This window comes from Balaenoptera borealis (assembly GCF_965194805.1).
Source record: "Balaenoptera borealis genome assembly, chromosome: 17".
NCBI lineage: Eukaryota > Metazoa > Chordata > Mammalia > Artiodactyla > Balaenopteridae > Balaenoptera > Balaenoptera borealis.
This window is the reverse complement of record NC_138876.1, coordinates 271,247-289,008: the sequence shown is the minus strand read 5'-3', so window position 1 is coordinate 289,008 and position 17,762 is coordinate 271,247. Positions and strand designations below refer to the sequence as shown.

The following is a 17,762-nucleotide window of genomic DNA, read 5'->3' as shown; positions in this document are numbered from 1 at the left end:
GGGGTTTTTCTGGAAGGTCTCAGTGGGGCGTCGGAAGCCTACCCTGGCTACCCTCCGTTCGCGCCCCAGAACTTCCATCTGCAGGGGTCCGCAGGTGCTTCCGCCCCGCCCGACGCCCAGGAACCCCATACACGGCTCGCAACACTGCGCAGCTTCCACGCTTTACTGATCACGCTGGAGCATGCGCGGGGCGAGCCGGGTCGGCCAATCCGCGTGGCCCGCGTCATCAGCGCGCGTCCGCCCCCGCCCCCCCTCAGCAACGGATCTCGTAGGCGGCAGGCGGCTGCAGCGGGAGGCCCTGCGCGATTCCGGGCGCTGCGCCCTCGGCCGCTTCCGCCGGGCCCTCGGCGAAGAGCGGCTTAGAGCGGTCGATGACGAACATCTCGTGGCCCCGCTCGTCGCGGAGCTCCTCGAGCTGCGCGAAGGTGCAGGGCCCGTCCGAATAGTCGTTGACGAAGAGCGCGCCCTCCCCGGGAGGCCCTGGTGCCTTTTTGCGCCTGCGCCGCCTGCGGCAGATCATGGTCGCCAGCAGCAGCGCCGTGAGCGCCAGGAGCGCGATGGCCGTCGCGATGGCCGTCTGCGTGGCCAGGCCCAGGGCGCGAAAGGCCATGCCGCCCGCCTCGGGCAGGGGCTCGTGGCTGACTGGGCCGCCGGCCCGCGGCGGCGCAGGCGCCAGCAGCAGCTGCTGGGACAGGTTGACCAGAAGCTGGAAGGGCAAGCGGGCGGCGCCGCCGGCGTTGGAGGCCTCGCACTCGTACTTGCCGGCGTGGGCCAGGGTGATGTTGGTGAGGAAGAGCATGCCGCTGCCCATGTCGGATGCTCCGGGCCCACTTGGGCCCGGCACCCCGCCTTCAGGTTGGGCCTGGGCCTGCGGCGGCCCCTCACGAGGCTGCGCCACCTTTCTCCAGGTCACCAGGGGCTGCGGGTAGCCGGAAGCCTGGCAGGCAACCCGCAGGTCCTCACCCAGGTTGGCTGTCACCTCCAGCGGCTCCACGTGCACAGAGGGTGGGATGCAGATGAGGCTACTGCCAGATACTTCCAGGAGACTCTGAAGTGCCAGGCGGGGGGGCTCTGCACACGTGATTTTCTTGTCCCTGGAGCTGAGCAGGCGCTGGCCCCCTTCCTTGATCCAGGTTCCCAGCCAGTGCAAGGCACAGTCACAGCGCCATGGGTTCTCTGTGGGCAGAGCAGCAGCGGACAGGTAGCTAGCTCAGGGGTGGCTCCAGAGCACAGCGTGTGTGGTTGGGGTTGTTGGCCAGAGCAGGAGCCCCTTTCTCACCTCCCACAGTTGGGGACCCCTGCCACCCCTTCTCTGACCCCAGGCTCCTTAAGTGTGGGCAGCCAAACCCCCCCCCCCACCTCCTCTGTGTGATGCACGTCCAGTTTACTTCACCCATCTCTGAGAAAGCCCCCGCTTCTCTGACGTCTCTCCCTGTGACAAGTCTTGCTATCTGGGGGGAATCTCTGTGTGCACATAGACATCCCACCAGCACTAAAACCTTGCACATCCTGCCAGCCTTGTCTTCGGGTGCTGTCTCCAGGAAATGTCCCCAGTCCTGGTCTCATCTTTCCAGTTTTTTCCTGCCTGCCCTCTCCTGGCCCCAAAGTGTGTGAGCCGCTCAGCTCTGTCCAGTTTGTTCAGGGACTCATACCTTTTCTGTCTCCCTTAGACAACTGTAACCCTGCCAGCACCCCTACTCCTAGCAGCCTTCTGTCATGGCTATGGGTGGTGGTGGGGCCCCCCAGAGCACTGCCACTGGAGCCCCCTCCACAGCTGGGCCAGCTACCTACCACCACCACTGTGGTCAAGGAAGCTACCTTTGCATGAGAGTCTCTTGCCCCCAGAAAGAGGTACCTGTGAGGTGCAGGACCTGCAGGCTGGCCAGGGGCTGTAGGGCCTCCTGGCTGATGGTGCCCAGCTGGTTCCTGCTGAGGTCTAGCAGTGCCAGCGAGGAGAGCCCGGCCAGGGCCTGGTCCTCCAGCAGCTCGATGCTGTTTTCCTGCAGGTGCAGCTCCTGCAGTCGCTGAAGCAGGGACAGTAGGTCATCAGGGAAAGGAGCCCTGGGGGACATGTCCCCTTCTTACCAGGCTAGACTGGGCTGCCTTTTCTTCCCTTCACTACTCCAGCCCGGGGAGGCAGGTGGCAGTGCAGGAGGACCTCTTGCCCTTGTTGCCCACTCCTCCCCCCTCACCTGCAAGTGTAGGAAGGTGAAATCCAGCAGCTGTACCAGCTGGTTGCCAGCTAGGTAGAGCACGCGCAGCTGGGCCAGGCCGGCGAAAGCGCCAACGCGCAAGCCGCGCAGCCGGTTGCCGGTGAGAGCCAGCTCCAGCAGGCGCGACTGCGCACGGAAGGCGCCTGGCTCCAGGGCGCGCAGGCTGTTGTTGTGCAGGTAGAGACGACGCAGGGAGGCGAGGGGCGCCAGGGTGCCCGGCTCCAGGCGCGCGATGCTGTTGTCCTGCAGGAACAGCGTCTGTGCCGGAAGGAGGGAGGGAGGGCGTTTACCCCGCTGGGGGGGGGGGTCTCTCTTTTCCCTAGGGCGCCCCATTCACCCACCGGGAGGCTCACACACCATCCCTCCGTGTCGTGGGCACCCCTGGCCCGCAGCCCGGCAGCCCCACTCGGTGCCCACCTGCGTCCCGGGCGGGATTCCGGGTGGGACCAGGCGCAGCCGCAGGGCGCCGCACTCCACCGTGGCGCTGTAGCAGCGGCAGGCCGCAGGGCAGCCGGTAGCGCGAGGCGGGAGACCTGGCAGTGACAGCAGCGACAGCAGCAGCAGTGCGGGCGCCCCTGGGGCCATCTCTTGCGGGACCGGCCGCAGGCCACGAAGTTGCAGCCTTCTCAGCAGCCTCCCTACAGTCTGGCCCCGATGGGATGCGCCTCCTGAAACACAGGTTGTCAGGCCTGTCCCTAACATTTGAGAGCCAGTGAAGAGCACGGATGGAGGCACACACCGTGTCTGATTTTTGAAGTTTGAAATTAGTTCAAGAAACTGATAAAATAAAATGTTCATTGCCTTCCTTTATAAAAAGGCATAAAGATCAGGGGCATCAGGTTTCGGTTTAGAATTTCTCATGTCCTCGGTCTTGCCACACAGGCCACAGAAGGAGCGCCTACACCACCCCAACCCACTTCTCTCCCCATCCCATCTCTGCCCAAGGCTCCACGCTGCTAGTGTCCGTCCCTGCCCTCACCTAACCTTGACCCAGGGTTTACTCTAGTCATTTTTATCTCTAGAACTCATGCTATGACCCCAGCCCTGGGATTCACCGGTTGTGAACTGATGCAGGACGTGGGCACAACTGGTCTCAGGGCAGCCACCAGCCACAGGCACAGTTTTGTCCAGCCTCTGGCCCTGCCCTCCTGGGGGTGGGAGTTGGTAGAACAGCTTAGCTAGAATTAGAGCTTTTCCTCGGAAATTGTTAGACAATTGGGGGATGAGACAAATAGGAAAGCCAGTTCAGAAGCTGTGGGTCTGTGTTCTCCATGCTGGCTCCGAGAAAGGTGCATCCGTCTTTGGGGGTGGGTGGGGCCCTGGAATGGCTGGGGTGTGAAAGAGGGGCCTTGGGCCACTAACTGGGTTTTAGTGTAGTTTCCCAAGTAGGCTCTGGGAACACTGATCTCCTGGACTCTGAAGGAGTGTGTAGTGTTTTGGGGTTTAGACACATGCAGCTGTGACCCTAGAGAGAGGAGAAGGCCTGGGTCTAGTTCAAGGCACAGCAAGTCCAGTTGTAAAGGTGGGGACCTGGGCTGAGAAGCCAGCCAGTCTGAAGCCAGGGATGGCAGGGCTGAGGGTGTGCTATCAGCTAGCCTTCAGCCCCACCTCAAATGGTCCCTGCTCTGAACACCTGCCTGTTCACCTGGTCTCCCTATTAGGAGAGTGAGTCATGTGGAAAGACACCAAGTGGCCTTGGTGTTTGTTTAAATCTTGCTCTAAATTGTAACTCACATGATTATTTAAGATCACTGAAGAGAAGTAGGCACAGCAAAAGTTTTAATGGAATCGCTTTGGCCCAGGCAGAGGCAGTTCCCAGATGTCTCAGAAGGTGTGTGAAGAACCCCGAGAACTAGGGGGCATACTCTGAGCCCCCAGGATCCATTTCCCTGAGCAAAAGATTTGGCCCAGGGCGTCCACCTAGCTTCCAGTGGCAAGGCCTCTCAAACAGAGAAGGTTCTTGGTCTCCTCAAGACTCAGGGGACTGCTGCCCACACGGACACCCACTAGATGCTGATTCGTGTGGAAGGGCTGGCCTGGGCAGCGTTGAGGACTCAAGCAGGAAGAGCGGGGAAAGCCAGGCCAGAAATCCTTTTACTCAGCGGAGAACCCCCTAATCTGGCTGGGCAGGGGGCGGGGCGTCACATACTGGATTTGGCAAAGGCTGTCACTGTCTCCAGGCCGCCCATCTGTGCGGGGAGGGGAGGCTGGAGGGGTAATGGAGGAAGCCCTGCGACGCTCTCCACCGCAGTGCGAGGCCCAAGTCGGGTGCCTTGATCTCCCAAGGCGCCCCCTGCATCCCCTCCGGCGCGGTCTGTCCCAGGCCGGTTCAGGGCAGGGCGTGGTCCCCGCCAGGTCGCACGCCCTTCTCGGTGATCGCCGGGGACAGAGCCAGGATGGCCCCTGATCCCGCCCCCACGCCCGCTGACCTTGGGTCGGGCGCCCCCTCACCTGACGCTCCTGCGGCGCGGCTCCCCCGCCGAACCCCGGCCCACCGAGCAGCGCCGGGCGGGGGAGGGGCGGGCGCCGCTCGCGCTCGCGCACTGGAGCCCCCGCACCTCCCTCCCGGCCGCCCGGGTCTGCCGTCGCGAGCGCTGGCCGAAGCCGAGGACTCCGAGGACGCCCCAGGCCGGGGGTGTGCGGACGGGGTAGAGCACCCGTGACCCCGCCCCTCCCGCGTCGGTTCTCGGACCGCGGCAGCACCTCGGACAGCGCCGGGCGGGGCGGGGCCGCGGCGCACCTCCGCCGCGCACGCGCACTCGGACAGCGCGCTCTCCGGGTGGCGCGTGCGCAGCGACGCAGCCCGGGGGGGCGCAGCGGGGCTGGGGGCGCCAGCGGCTGCGAGCCCGCCGCTCAAGGCGGCGGGGCGGCGAGCAGCAGCGGGGCCAGGTCCATGGTGAGGGCGAAACGGCTGCCCTGCCAGCGCACGTGCGAGGGCAGCTCCGGCGCGCCGGGCGCGTACTCGAAGCAGGCGCTGAGCTCGAAGGCCAGAGCCGATCGCAGCAGGCCCACGCCGCCCGCGCGCTCCGGCGCCGGGTGGTAGAGACGCCCATTGGAGGCCAGGGGCAGTAGGCGCGCCGGCTCGAAGGGCACGGCCAGGGCCTCGCCGCCGCCGCAGTAGGAGAGGCGCGGGGGCTCCGGGCCAGCGGCCAGCAGGTGCGTGAAGACCACGGGACGGTCCTCGCAGCGTAGGAAGTTGCGCTCTCTGCCGCAGGGCGACAGGAAGGGGAAGGAGGCCTCGTAGCGCCCGCTGCGGTTGGGTCTCAGGCGGCAGAAGAAGGTGACCAGGAACTGCGGGTCTGTGGGGGGGGGGGGGGGGAAGGCCGCGACTGCTCAGCATGCCGGGCCCCGAGGCCCCCTAGGCCTTACTGCCCCAGGCAGGCGTTTCGCCCTGGGTCACACCAAGGGCAGACGCCGGCGGTCGGACAGCCTCCCAGGCCTCACTCTAGTTAGGGGGCTTTTGAGCGCAGGACGGCCAGTGCCCTGCTGCGGGCAACCCCGCCGGCAGGTTGGGCAGCGGAGCCCTTCAGGGCCCTCCCCGAAGGAAGAGGGAAGGTGGGGGAGGAGGGCGCATCAGTACCTTTGAAGCAGGTGATGAAGTTCTTCAATTTGGAGTCATCCAGGAAAAGCTGCAAAGAGGCAGACCGTGGCCCTTGAGTCCCAGGGGGAAGCCCGACAGAGCCGGCCCCAGGGAGAGAAGGCCTGGGCGGGCCTGAGCCTGGGCCGGTGTCCGCTTTCTTTGCTCGTCTGTGCACACCGTGTGCAGGGAGGCGCGTGGAAGGTAAGCCTGGGGGCCCTGCAGACTTCCCCACATCTACCCCGCACCCCCGGTCTTGCTTCCTCATGCACAGGTTCTCTGGATTGGCATGCCTTTCCCGCGCCTCTTCCCGCCTCCTTTCAAGTTTCTAATGAGATGTGCCCCTCCTCCGCGGAGGCTATCTGACTTGCTTCCTCCTGTATATGGCGGATGCCCCCGCCAGGGCTTCCAAAGCAGGCGGGGCTGCCCCGAGCTGGGGGCCGCAGGATCTGGGGAAGCAAAGCGCGCAGGGCGTAACCACGTGTGGGAGGTTGGCCGCTCGTACCTAACCCTCTGGGGCCGGGGCCGGGCGCTCCGGTCTCTCCAGCGCCACTGCGGAGGTCGGGTACCCTTACTTTAAAGACCCCGCCTACTCAGGCCCCGCCCCTCACAGGGTCCTCCCTCAGGCCCCGACCCGCAGAAACCCGGCACCAGGCCTCGCCTCTCACGGGAGCCTCCCTCAGGCCCCGGCCCCGCCCACCTGGCCCTGATGATCCACGTAGTAAAAGTACTCGCGCGTCCGCGGCTCTGGGCTCTGGCCCTGCGTGTAGGAGACGCCCCCGCCCCCACCGTAGGCCCGGGTCCCCGGGGACCACGCCAAGCCGAGGGCCCAGGGCCGCAGCACTCCGCGCGTCGCCCACATTGTCCTTCCGTGCCGGAAGCGGCCAGAGGGTCACGCGGGGGCGGTGCTGCGCGAACGTAAGTCCCCTGGTGGCTGCGACCTCGCGCTTTGGGTTCCGGCGGCGGCCGCCGAGCTCGTCCCCACCTCCCAGCCTCCTCCCCAGCCCCCGGGCTTTGCTTGTTCCCCGGACCCCGGGCGGTCCCGACACTCTTACTTCTCTGGGCTTTAGGGGCGCGCCGCCCTGCCGTTCGGCTGGGAAAGGGGTGGCGGGCGGGGCCTCCCGACGGTGGGGTTCGGGTGTGAGACGGGGGTGTGGGCGATTTCGGGAACAGGGATACGGGCTGGGGACGGGGCGGCGCCGGGCGTGTGGGCCCTGTCCCTCCGCCCTCGGAGGATGGTTGCTCTCACTTGGGCGAGGCACCCGCCCTGTTTCCTCCCCCAACCCCACCCACGGTGGGGCAATCTGCCTGTCCAGCTGGGTGCTGAACAGCGAGGTGGTGAATAAACACTGCCTAGACGCCTATGCCAGCTTGCGGGTAAGGTAGCTCAGAAAAAGCCCCCCTCCCAATCAAGCAGGGCTTTCGGGCTCAATTGTGATACCCCAGGTGCCTCGCACCTTGCGCGCCTACCTGGAGCCTCGTCCCCGTTCCCGGGAAGCTGCCTTGCTCTCCCCCCGCCCCCCGCTCCCCCCATTCTCCATTGGCCTGGCTTCCACCCTGGTGCCCACACCGGCAACCGACTGGCCGCTGATAGCTGCCCCGCCGCAACTGGAAGGAATGGGAGGCGACAGGCTCGCAAGTGTCCATACGTACTTTATTCACACAAAGTGTTGTCATCTCTCGAGTCCGTGCATCAGAGCAAGAGTCTGTGGCCGGGCCGCCCCTACCCAGGCCCCGAGACCACCGGACTGAGGACGCTCCCACAGGGGACACCAGGCCTCGGCAGGACTGGGGTTTTTTGTTTTTAATAATAAATAAAAACTCAACTCTAAATATATATATATATTATATATATATAATATATATATATATATATAAAAGCCGGGGAGAAATTAAGTTTTACAACAATTGGAACTCAAAATTCCAAAATGGAAAATGTACAAACTGAGAGTCTAGATACCTCCCCTCCACCCACCCTACCCCCCGCCCCGGCTCTGGCCTCGAGGAAGGGCAGTCCCCGGTGCCCCTCTGGTCCCCCAGTTCAGGGCTCCTTCCTTCTCTGATGCAGGTCCTGGATGGGGATGGGGCAGGGTTTGATTTTTGGTCAGAAGCCAAGAGGGTGGAGAAGAAAATGAAGGAATGATCTCAACTTGTCTGCAGAGGACTCAGAAATAAATAACATTTGGGTTAAGACTATGTCATTAGCAAATTTAGTTCTTATAGGTTTCGCTCTATTTATATCTCTATACACAGGCGGGTTTGGGATGCGGGATAGATTCTGAATTTATAGTTACACGAAGAAAAAATACTCTTGCCCCTCCCCCACCCTGCCCCAAGAATGCCTGCCCAACCCTGCCCCCCACCCCAGAGGACTTTGGCTTGGGGGCCCCTTTCCACCCAGAGAGAGCCTATCGGGCCCTGCACCAGCCAGGCTCTGCTCTGGTGGTGAACAGCCCAGAGCCCTGGAGCCCCCAAACTCCTGTGCAGTCACCACGCTGGAGGCCACAAGTGGCAGGGGGAGGGGGCGGGAAGGGACTGGGGAGGGCGGAAGTCGCAGATCAGGAGACCCCCAGGTCAGGGGGAGGGCAGAGGAAGAGCAAGATGGGCAGCCGGGTTGGGCCGGGGCCAAGCTGAGCCCAGCAGCCCCAGCAAGGCGGCTCGCCCCAGGAAGGGCGGCTTGTGCTCTCGGGCCGGCCGGGAGGGGCAGTGTCACTTGGCTCCGGGAAACAGAAGGCACTTTCTCGCGGCCGAACGGCGGCTGGCGGTGGGCGGGGCAGAGCCGAACGATACGGCCACGAGGCCTGGGGCGGGGCAGAGGCGCCCTTCCCGCAGCCCCTCTGCCTTGGCTGCGCCTTCAGGCCGAGGGCCCGGGTCGGAGGATGCGGGTTCCAGGGCTGGGGCGGGCATGGGCGGAGCCGGCATGCTACCTCCGCTTCTCGGGCCTCCCCTCCCCCCTCCCCGCGTGCCCCCTGCCCGGGCGCACCCGGGCAGGCTCTGTCCCCACCCTCGGTCCCTCGGTGCCCACGCGCTATAGCACGCCCTCCATGAAGGTGGTGTCCAGGTGCTGGATGAGCACGCGCAGGAAGGACATCTCCTTGCGAGTGTTCTCAAAGATGATGCGCGGGTCGTCCGAGCGGCAGCGCAGGCAGTTGGGCGCCATCACCATGGCCAGGTTGCTGACGTCCATCTTGGTGATGGCCACATTGGCGGGCTGCACGAACACCTGCGCGGGGAGCGGGGAGCTGCGGGTGGGCCGGGGCGGGGCGCGGAGGGGCGGGGCGCGGAGGGGCGGCACCGCCTACCTGGAGGAAACGGATGAGGTAGCACAGCACCAGGCGGTTGATGCGGGGCAGCGCGTGCACCACGGCCACGGCGGCCTCGGGGCTCTCGTAGTGCGCGATGCACTGCTCGTAGAACTCGTGGGGGATCAGGGGCTCCTCCAGCTCCCGGTACCACAGCTTCAGCAGCGACGCTGTGGACGCAGCGCGGGGGTTTCGGCCGGGCGGGGCAGTCGGGGACCCGCCCCACCAGCAGCAAGGGGCGAAAGCGGCCGTGTGTGTCGGGAGTGGGGGCGAGGGGCCAGGACCAGACGGGAGGTGTCCCCCCAGCCGTGTGGGCTGCGCGGCCGGAGGCCAGCGGGCTCCTGGTCCTGAGGGCCTGGACAGACCCCGAGCGCCGGGAACCAAGAGAGGCTGTGCGGCCACCGTGAGCAGGCGAGCGGAGGGAGGCGCCGCGGAGGCTGTCCAACGGCAGGGGGACGTCTGTGCTGGAAATGGACCCGAGGGCTGTCCCTTCACGACGGAAAGCAGGGAGGGCTGGGCCGTCCGAGCTGCTCCTGCTGCTGAGGGGACTGGGGACTCACCTGGGACGTGGGGGTCCTCCAGGCCCGTAGGCACCTTCCACTGGTCCACCTGCAGCTTCAGGGCGTTCACCTCATCAATGTCCCCAGGGACTCTGCCAAGCACAGGGCAGGTCTCAGGGAGGAGGAGCTGGGCTTGCTCAGGGTCAGGGCTGCCTGACCCCTCTCTGCCCAAATGGCCTCTTTCCTACCAGAGGGAGGTGTGGCTGGGGTCCCCTGTCCCAGGCCCCCATCCCTTATCCCTCTGCTGACTGCCCCCATGCAGATCCCTTCCTCAGAATGGTCCCTGAGGCCCAAACCCATAAGCCTGTTTCCCCACCTGTCCCGGGTCCTGGGTAGGTGAGTCACGACAGCAGGTGACTGGCCATGTGCCATCCTCCATGGGACAGGGCCATCATCTCCACTCACAGGTGAGGACCGTTTGCTGGGGGTTGCTGCATCTTTCCAGGCCCTGCCTATGGTTGGTGTCCAAGTGCCCTCTGGGCCCCTGCTGGCCCTATTCTGCAAGGGCACTGTCCCTGGCTAGCTCTCCTGTCTGGGTTCCGGTGTGCTGCCATTCAGGAGGGACAACCCTGCTGACCCACCGCCTAAACATGGGGCCCGCCCCACCCTCCTGGCCGCAGAGCGCCCGGCCCTTCTATCTGCTCCAAGCTGCCCTCCCTGCCTGCATGCTGGCCTCTCAGGGGGGCTTCTCTCGCTGCTCTGAGGCAGGGGCCCGGGGCCCACTGGCCCCCGTCGGCCCAAGACACGTGGTGTAGACACCCAAGCCCCCACACCAGGGCCCAGGTTGCAGGGCACCTGAAGATGCCTTCTGTCTGGTCACCGTTGAGTGCGAGCACCTCCTCCGACAGCCGAGTCTGTACCCAGGGCAGCTGCCGATCAGGGTAGCGCTCCTTCTGCATGCTCATGACCTCCTGCAGTGCACTGCCAAACATGGACGGGCTGAACACGGCGTTCTTGGCATGCCGGATCTCCTCCACGTTGGGCTTCTTCAGCCCCTGCAAAGGCGGCCCAGCTCTCTGTCCCAGTGTGGCCTGGTGCCCAGCTCCCAGCCCTCCCTCCCCCTGCACCTCTGCAAGGGCTGCCCCTGGCTCACCCGCCCTCTTTCCTCCTTCTGTCCTCTCGTCCCTGTGAACCCCAGGCCTGAGCCGGGGACCCCCAACTCCCTGGCCCCTGAGTCACCAGAGGGGCCTCCTGCTGGGCCACCTACAGCATCAGAAGCTCCAAGTGGCACCCTCCGCACTGCGAGCCTTTAACTGCCCCCCCGCCCCCTCCCCAAATCTGCAGCCCCCGCCTCCCGTTGGACTCTGTCTAGGCGTCACCGGCACAGGCTGCCCGCCCACCTCTGCCCAGCTGTCCTGGGAGAAGTTCGTACCTTCTTGGCCCCAGTCAGGGCTGCCTTCTGCAGCTTGTGGTAACAGTACTTGGCATATGTGCTTATTGCCACCCCTGGAAAAGAATGGTGCCAGTTGGCTTGGCATGGATGAGTGGGAGCAGGGGCTGCAGGCCAACCGGTGACTAAGAGAGGAAGCAGCAAGAGGGGTGAGGAGAGGTGGCTCCTGCAAGAACCTGGGGGCCCAGGCCTGACCAGCCTCCTGCCTGCTGCTTGCCCCAGGCAGTGGGTCCTTACACGCCTGGGCCGCCCTTCAGAAGTAAACTCATGTGAAGAGGCAAGGGGGCACTGCCCTCTCCTCCAGAGGAGCCAGGTTGAAGAAGGAAGCCCTCTGCCAGCCTACCCAACCCTTCCCCTGGCCAGGAAGGTCAGGCTGGGGATGAGGTCTATTCCCCAGGGGAAGTCGCAGGCAGGCTAGGGCAGGGCCTGGGGAGCCCCCTGAGAAGGGTGATCTCCATGTGCTGCACGCCTGCAGGCACTCGGCGCCCATCGCCTTGGGCCAGCACGGGAGGAGGGAGCTCGGGGGGCGCTGGACAGCAAGCCCAGCTCTCTTGCAGCCCTGCTTCCAGCCAGAGGCCCTGGGCAGCCCAGGGAGAGGCCTCAGCCCACAGGACCTCATGCCTGCTTGGTCAAAGGCTGCCTGGGTGGGGGTCAGGGAGAGGGAGGCCCAGGGCCTGGCTCACTTGGGAGGGGCATGAGTGTGGAGGGGGTGCCGTGTCCTGAGCCTGGGTTTCGCTGGGAGGGCAATGCTGGGGAAGGACCACATGGCGACTCTGCCTGAGGGCTGAAGGTGACAGGAAGACTGGTCTCCTTTCTCAAGGGAGGGGGCTTTCTCAAACCTCGCCCCTGAAAGCAGAAGTTCTAGCTGGTGGTCATGGAGGGTGGCAGGGCCAGCAATCCGAGGGCAAAGACCTCAGGCCACGGGTCTTTCCAGATACGGTGTGTTGGGGCAGGTGGGGGTGGGGGGCTGGAGGCAAAGGGAGGAGGGGGGAGAGGGAGTGGGGAGGAGACCCCACCCAGGGAGGGTCTGAAACGTGTGGCGCATCTTTCCCGGCCCAGGCAAGGGAAGGAGCAGCAAGACAGAGGAGCCATCTGGGCCGGGCTGCCCCAGACCATGGACAGACAGATGGGCCGACCGTGTGCCTCCAGGCTCAGGACAGACCCGTTCCCTGTAAGGCTCTGCCTCTGCTGGGCCTCCCTGCCTGAGCGGGGGCCTCTGGACCCAAGTCTCAAATATAGTCTTTTTTAAAGGAAGCAGTTGTCTGAGGACACAGGGTTCCGTGAACCTCAGTGTGAAGAACACAAACATGTCTCATTTGTGAAAACCTTTTCATTTCTAGTTATCACAAAATACTTCTGTCGTTATAACTGGTAAGGGGGTTCTGTTTTAGAGTAATCAAAATGAAAACAAACATTTCTTATAGGTGTTTAAACCCTGAAGGATCTGTTTCAGGTCCCTGGGGACCCACAGACCCAAACAGAGAATCCTAGCTGCAGCTACCAATCAGCCAGCTTGGGACACAGCGCTTGGAACCTTCTGCCATCGGCCCACGTGGGCAAGCTCTTGGCTCAGGGAGAGTGGATGGTGCTCAAGCAAACGGAACCCGGGCTGCACCCTGAGCAGCGGGAGCCCAGGGAGTGCGTGGCGGCACCTGCTCGCTTTCCCCATCCTGGGAGCGTGCCCACCCCTCCCTTGGGTGACAGCCTCCTGTCCCTGGGCTTGGGGCCCGTGGGCAGACTCGCCCTGACCTCCTGTCACAGGGCTTCCTGGGACCAAACCGGCCTCTCCAACAGGCTGTGATCTGAATATCCTTGTGCCACCACCTCTCACCTGACGATTGTGGTGCAGCCTTTCCAGGCCTTATTTCCTCTCTGTAGGATGGGGACAGGTGCCCATGAAGGGCTGACCTCAGTCTGGCATGGAGTGAGGGCTGCAGCTGCTGGAGTCCGAGCTTTTGTGGGCGGACCAGGGACTGAGGCCTCGTGTGCCTGGAATCTCAGGGCTGGGGCACCTCTGCTGCCAGGGCACAGCCTCCTGGGCCAAGACTATGGGGTGTCTGCTGAGTGCCCGCAGCCAACCCAGGGAAACCCACCTGGTGCTGCGGGGGAACTCTGGGTCCACTGCCCCGTGCTGGCCTTGCCAGGGCATGCTCCCACCCAGCGGAGAGACAGCGGCCCCCAGAGCGACTGACAAAGCAGCCCTCCCAGAGCCTCTGCTGCTGTGCCAGGTGCCCAGGCCAAGAGCCTCGAAGGCCGCTGGGTGTGGCCAGGACCTGCCGCCTCTTGGCACGGACTCTGCTGGGTCCCGGGGGAACTAGCTCCCTCCTCTGACCCCCTCGGGGCTCCAACCACCCCCGGCCCACAGGAGCCTGCACTCTGTGCCCCCAGCCCCACCTCACTGCTGCATCGGGACGCCAGCGGACGGGCTCAGGCCGGAGCTCAAAGCTTCTGCTCCTGTCCCCAAGGACAGGGGCCCAAGGGCGCCTGGGAATCCTGGATTGCGGCTGCCCCCCTTCTTCTGGTGAGGGTAGCACGTAGCCAGAGAGCTTCCCAGAGGAAGGGGTGCCAAGGGTGAGTCTCACAGGAAGACGAGTGGGGCAAGTGTGGGTAACCAGGTACAGGTGGGATGGGGGCTGGTCCCAGGGCCCTGGTGCCAAGAAGGGAGGCTCATGGGACAGAAATGGACAGCTGGGTCTCCTGGCCAGGAGAGCACAGCCTTGGGCTAACAGGGCTTCTCTGGAGCTTGGGTAGGGGTGGGCTCCTGAGCCAGGGCCCAGGAGAAGAGCAGGGATGGGCTGTGCTGGGGGCCCCGGGGAAACAATGCCAGGCTTGGCCCCCAGCCCCAGCTGGAGGTCAGGGCTGGGGAGGCACCTGCCCACAGGGCACTCCCTCACTTAGGGGTGCCTCCAGCAGGCCCCTCCCCACAGAGAACCCAGCATGCACGTTGGAAATTGTTCTGAGCACCGTGGAGAAAGGCACAGGGCAGGTGTGGCCTCTCCCAGGAGCCCTGTCGACGACCTGGGCTTCCAGCCCACTCAGGAGGAGACCTGATGGTTAGTGTCCCCCCACTGTCCCCCCAGCCCAGAAGCGGTTAGAGAGAGGAGGCCAGGCGGCCGAGGCCGGAGAGCAGAGCCGTGCAGACGCAGCGCACAGGGCCCGCGGGAGAGGCCCTACCATCCGGCTCCTCAACATAAGGCTTGGGTTTCTTTCTCAACTTGGACTTCTTCTTAGTGTTCCTTTCCAGGAGCGCTTTCATGTGCTGTGTCACTGGGGAGCAAACAAAGGGTGAGGCCACAGAACACAAAGAGGAACACGTGCCCACACGGTCCCGCTCGGGACTGACCCTGGGCAGCTGGGAGGGCACTGCCCCAGCCTGCTGGGCTCCTCGGAGGGAGACAGGCTGATGCCCCGCCAGAGGTGGAGGGGAGTCCTGGGCACAGGGGTGGGTGTGCGGGCACACCTGGGTCGTGTGGCTGGGGAGGTGCCAGGAACGTGCCCTTGGGCAGTGGGGAGAGGATGTGGTCAGCTCATGACCCGCTGGCCGACAGAAAGGCAGGGGTAGGGAGCCCCCTGAGAGGGCCACAGCCCAGCCACCTGGTTCCTACGTGGCTGCGCTCCAGGGGCTGAGTGGGTGCTGAGCGAGAGAGGAGGGGCCTGGCTCCCCTCTCTGGCTGAGCTGGGCACCCCCCCACACCCCGCACAAAATAACTCAGCGCTGTCGATGCGGACCCTCCATCCCCCCATCCCGTGCTCTGGAAGGAAGTCGAGGCACACAGCCCACACTGAGGTGGGATTCACGCTCCCCTCATGGTGGACCCTCTTACCTACATAAATTATTTGTAATTCTTTTTTTTCTTTCTTTCTTTTTTTGGCCTCATTGTGCGGCATTCGGGGATCTTAGTTCCCCAACCAGGGATCGAACCCGCACCCCCTGCAGTGGAAGTGTGGAGTCTTAACCATTGGACCACCAGGGAAGTCCCATATTTGTAATTCTTCTGCATGGAAGAAGTCCCCTAACCCTAACCCTATATCTATCTAATCATTTGTATCAGTATGGGCTTAGGGATATTCATTTTACATTGTCAGGTTACAATTCAATATGACTTTATTCTGTTGCTCAAAGTGCTCCAGCTTTGGCCCCGGGGAGCTCTGTGTCCTGTGACCCGTGTCCTGTGACACAGCCCATCGTCTCCCCTCTGGCACATCCTCCCTTCTGGCACTTCATCTTGTACATTCCCTACCCCAGCCTCAGAGTCAGCTGTTTCTCCAAACAGCTCTGGTTCCTTTTAATGGAAAATGGTAGAAACCAAGAGCCGCGGGTCAGGTGTCCTCAATGCTATTGGGGTGTCATTGCTTCTAGGCCCTAGGCTGACAGGGCAAGGAAAGATACATGTGTATACTAGGTTGAAGAGACTCCCTTCTCTTCCAAGTTTTTTATCAGGAATGGAATGTTCGATTTTGTCAAATGCTTTTTCTACACTTATTGAGATGATCATATGGCTTTTTTTTTACTCTGTTGATATGGCAAATTACATTGATTGATTTTTGAATGTTAAACCAACTTTTCATTCCTCAGATAAACCCCACTTATTCAAGATGCATTATCCTTTTAATATATTGTTGGATTTAATTTGCTAAAATATGGTTCATTTTTGTCCTATGCTCATGAGGGATACTATCTGTGCTTCTTTTTCAAATTTTTGGTAATGTCCTTTTCTAATTTTGATATAGAGAGAATTAGGAAATATTCCCTCCACTTCAATTTTCTGAGTTAGTTGCTACACAAACAATGAAATATTTGATAGAATTCACTAGTGAAGCCATTTGGGCCTGGAATTTTCTTTGTGGGAAAGTTTCATAAAGTACCAATTTCTTTAATAGATATATGATTTTTCTGGTTATTTTTTATTGAGTGATTTTTGGTAGTTTGTGTCTTTCAAGGAATTTGTCCATTTCCTCTAAACTGTCATATTTACTGGCATAATGTTGTTCATAATATTTCCTTACTATCCTTTTAACATCTGTTGAATCTGTAATGATATTATCTCTTATTCTTGATATTGATAATTTATGTCTTCTTTGTGTCCTGGTTAGCCTGGCTGGAGGTTTATTAATTTTGTTGATCTTCTCAAGTAATCAGCTTTTTGTTTCCTGTTTTTCCACATTGTTTTTTCTATTTTCTCTTTCATTGATTTCTACTCTGATCATTATTTCCTTTCTTCTCCTTACTTTTTGGTATAATTTCCTCTCACTCTTTTTTTTTTTAAGTTTCTTAAAGTAGGAGCTGAGATGATTGATTTGAGATATTTCCTAATACAGACATCTAGGTGCCATAAATTTCCCTCTAAGTACTGCTTTAGCTGCATCACCCAAATTGTAATGTTTTGTTTTCATTTTCTTTCAATTCAAAATACTTTGCACCTTCCTTTTTCGTTTTTATTTGACCCATGGATTGTTCAGTAGTATGTTCTTTAGTTTCCAAATACTCAGGGATTTTCCAGATATCTTTGTGTTGCTGATTGCTAATTTAATTCCACTGTGGTTAGAGAACACACTTTCTATGACTCGCATTCTTTTTTTTTTTTTTTTTTTAGTATTTATTTTGGCTGTGCCGGGTCTTAGTTGCGGCATGCAGACTTCTTAGTTGCGGCACGTGGACTCTTAGTTGCGACACGCGTGTGGGCTCTACTTCCCTGACCAGGGATCAAACCCACACCCCCTGCGTTGGGAGTGTGGAGTCTTATCTACTGGACCACCAGGGAAGTCCCTATGACTCACATTCTTTAACCTTTATTGAGACTTGTTTTATGGCTCAGAATATGGCCTATTTTGAAAAAGTGGCTGAGATCTGAGTCCAGATGCTCTGGGTCCAGAGTCTTTAACTTTGCCTACTCCACTGTAGCTGCTCTGCTTCTTAAACAGACCTTCAACTAGTCCTTTTGTTTTCAGCTCCATGGTCACTCCCACTTCCATACCACTGCTGGAGGAAGCTGGCTCCACCCGCTGCTGCGCTTTTTGGGGCCTGCTACCTGCTTCGACTTGCCAGCTTCCCCACCACCTGCTTGGGATCCACATTTCTTGGTCTGCCAAGTCAGTTTCCAGCCACTTGTCCGTGTGCTTTTCAGCTTCCAAAGCATAGTTGTTCTTCCTCTTCCATACTCTTTGTCCTGGTGGGTTTTAGTATTTTTTATTGTGGTAAATTATATGTAACATAAAATCTGCCATTTTAACCATTTTTAACTGTACAGTTCAGGGTATTAATTACATTCATATTACTGTGCAATTGTCACCACCATCCATCTCCAGCACTTCTTCACCTCCCAAAATGAGAAGTCTGTACGAATCAAACAACTCTCCATTTCTCCCTCCCCGTAACCCATGGCACCCACCATTCTGTATGAATTTGACTACTCTAGGGACCTCATACAGTTATTTGTCTGATTCATGCAGTAATTGTCTTTTTGGGTCTGTCTTATTTCACTCAGCATAATGTTTTCAGGATTCATCTATGTTGTAGCCTGTGCCAGAATTTCCTTCCCTATTAGGCTGAATAATTCCATTATGTGTACAGATGACATTTTATTTATCTATTCATCCATCAATGGACACCTGGGCTGCTTTCTGCCTCTTGGCTATTGTGAATATGCTGCTATGAACATGGGTGTACAAATATCTGTTCATGTTCCTGCTTTCAATTATTTTGGGTATATGCCCACAAGT

At 60.4% G+C, this 17,762-nt stretch overlaps 3 protein-coding genes across 10 annotated transcripts in view; all 3 read right to left on the bottom strand.

The window, feature by feature from the left end:
- Nucleotides 1-149: 149 nt before the first annotated feature.
- On the bottom strand, nt 150-4,929 carry LRRC24 (leucine rich repeat containing 24). The gene is made up of 5 exons (XM_082363710.1): nt 4,665-4,929; nt 2,631-2,881; nt 2,193-2,471; nt 1,856-2,024; nt 150-1,176 (listed from the first exon to the last, which is right to left on the bottom strand). Exons 2-5 carry the CDS (start codon nt 2,796-2,798, stop codon nt 254-256), a joined length of 1,539 nt encoding a protein of 512 aa, XP_082219836.1. The 5' UTR covers nt 2,799-2,881; nt 4,665-4,929; the 3' UTR covers nt 150-253.
- A 137-nt stretch (nt 4,930-5,066) lies between these two features.
- Nucleotides 5,067-6,706, bottom strand: LOC309614882 (UPF0598 protein C8orf82 homolog; the record flags this gene model as incomplete). The annotated part of the gene is made up of 3 exons (XM_082363733.1): nt 6,491-6,706; nt 5,794-5,842; nt 5,067-5,512 (listed from the first exon to the last, which is right to left on the bottom strand). The coding sequence occupies exons 1-3, from the start codon at nt 6,650-6,652 to the stop codon at nt 5,067-5,069; spliced, it is 657 nt and encodes a 218-aa protein (XP_082219859.1). The 5' UTR covers nt 6,653-6,706.
- A 717-nt stretch (nt 6,707-7,423) lies between these two features.
- Nucleotides 7,424-17,762, bottom strand: part of ARHGAP39 (Rho GTPase activating protein 39) — an 88,833-nt gene continuing 78,494 nt past the window's right edge. For 3 of the 8 annotated variants that reach the window (XM_082363694.1, XM_082363693.1, XM_082363692.1), the window contains 5 exons: nt 14,217-14,309; nt 11,025-11,098; nt 10,448-10,647; nt 9,093-9,744; nt 7,424-9,013 (listed from right to left, as the gene is read on the bottom strand). In XM_082363694.1, coding sequence (XP_082219820.1) covers nt 8,819-9,013; nt 9,093-9,744; nt 10,448-10,647; nt 11,025-11,098; nt 14,217-14,309 — 1,214 coding nt within the window. In that variant the 3' untranslated portion in view covers nt 7,424-8,818. Of the gene's footprint in view, nt 9,014-9,092; nt 9,745-10,447; nt 10,648-11,024; nt 11,099-14,216; nt 14,310-17,762 lie in introns of those variants that run through there. The other 5 variants (XM_082363695.1, XM_082363698.1, XM_082363696.1 and 2 more) reach the window with 4 other exon arrangements.

What these genes read in the sequence shown, in the direction of transcription:
- LRRC24 (XM_082363710.1), bottom strand. Translation starts at nt 2,798, where the DNA reads ATGGCCCCAGGGGCGCCCGCACTGCTGCTGCTGTCGCTGCTGTCACTG. An exon ending in GAATCCCGCCCGGGACGCAG is followed by an intron (nt 2,472 to 2,630) that starts GTGGGCACCGAG and finishes CTTCCGGCACAG; the next exon opens with ACGCTGTTCCTGCAGGACAA. An exon ending in GCAGGTCCTGCACCTCACAG is followed by an intron (nt 1,177 to 1,855) that starts GTACCTCTTTCT and finishes CTCTGCCCACAG; the next exon opens with AGAACCCATGGCGCTGTGAC.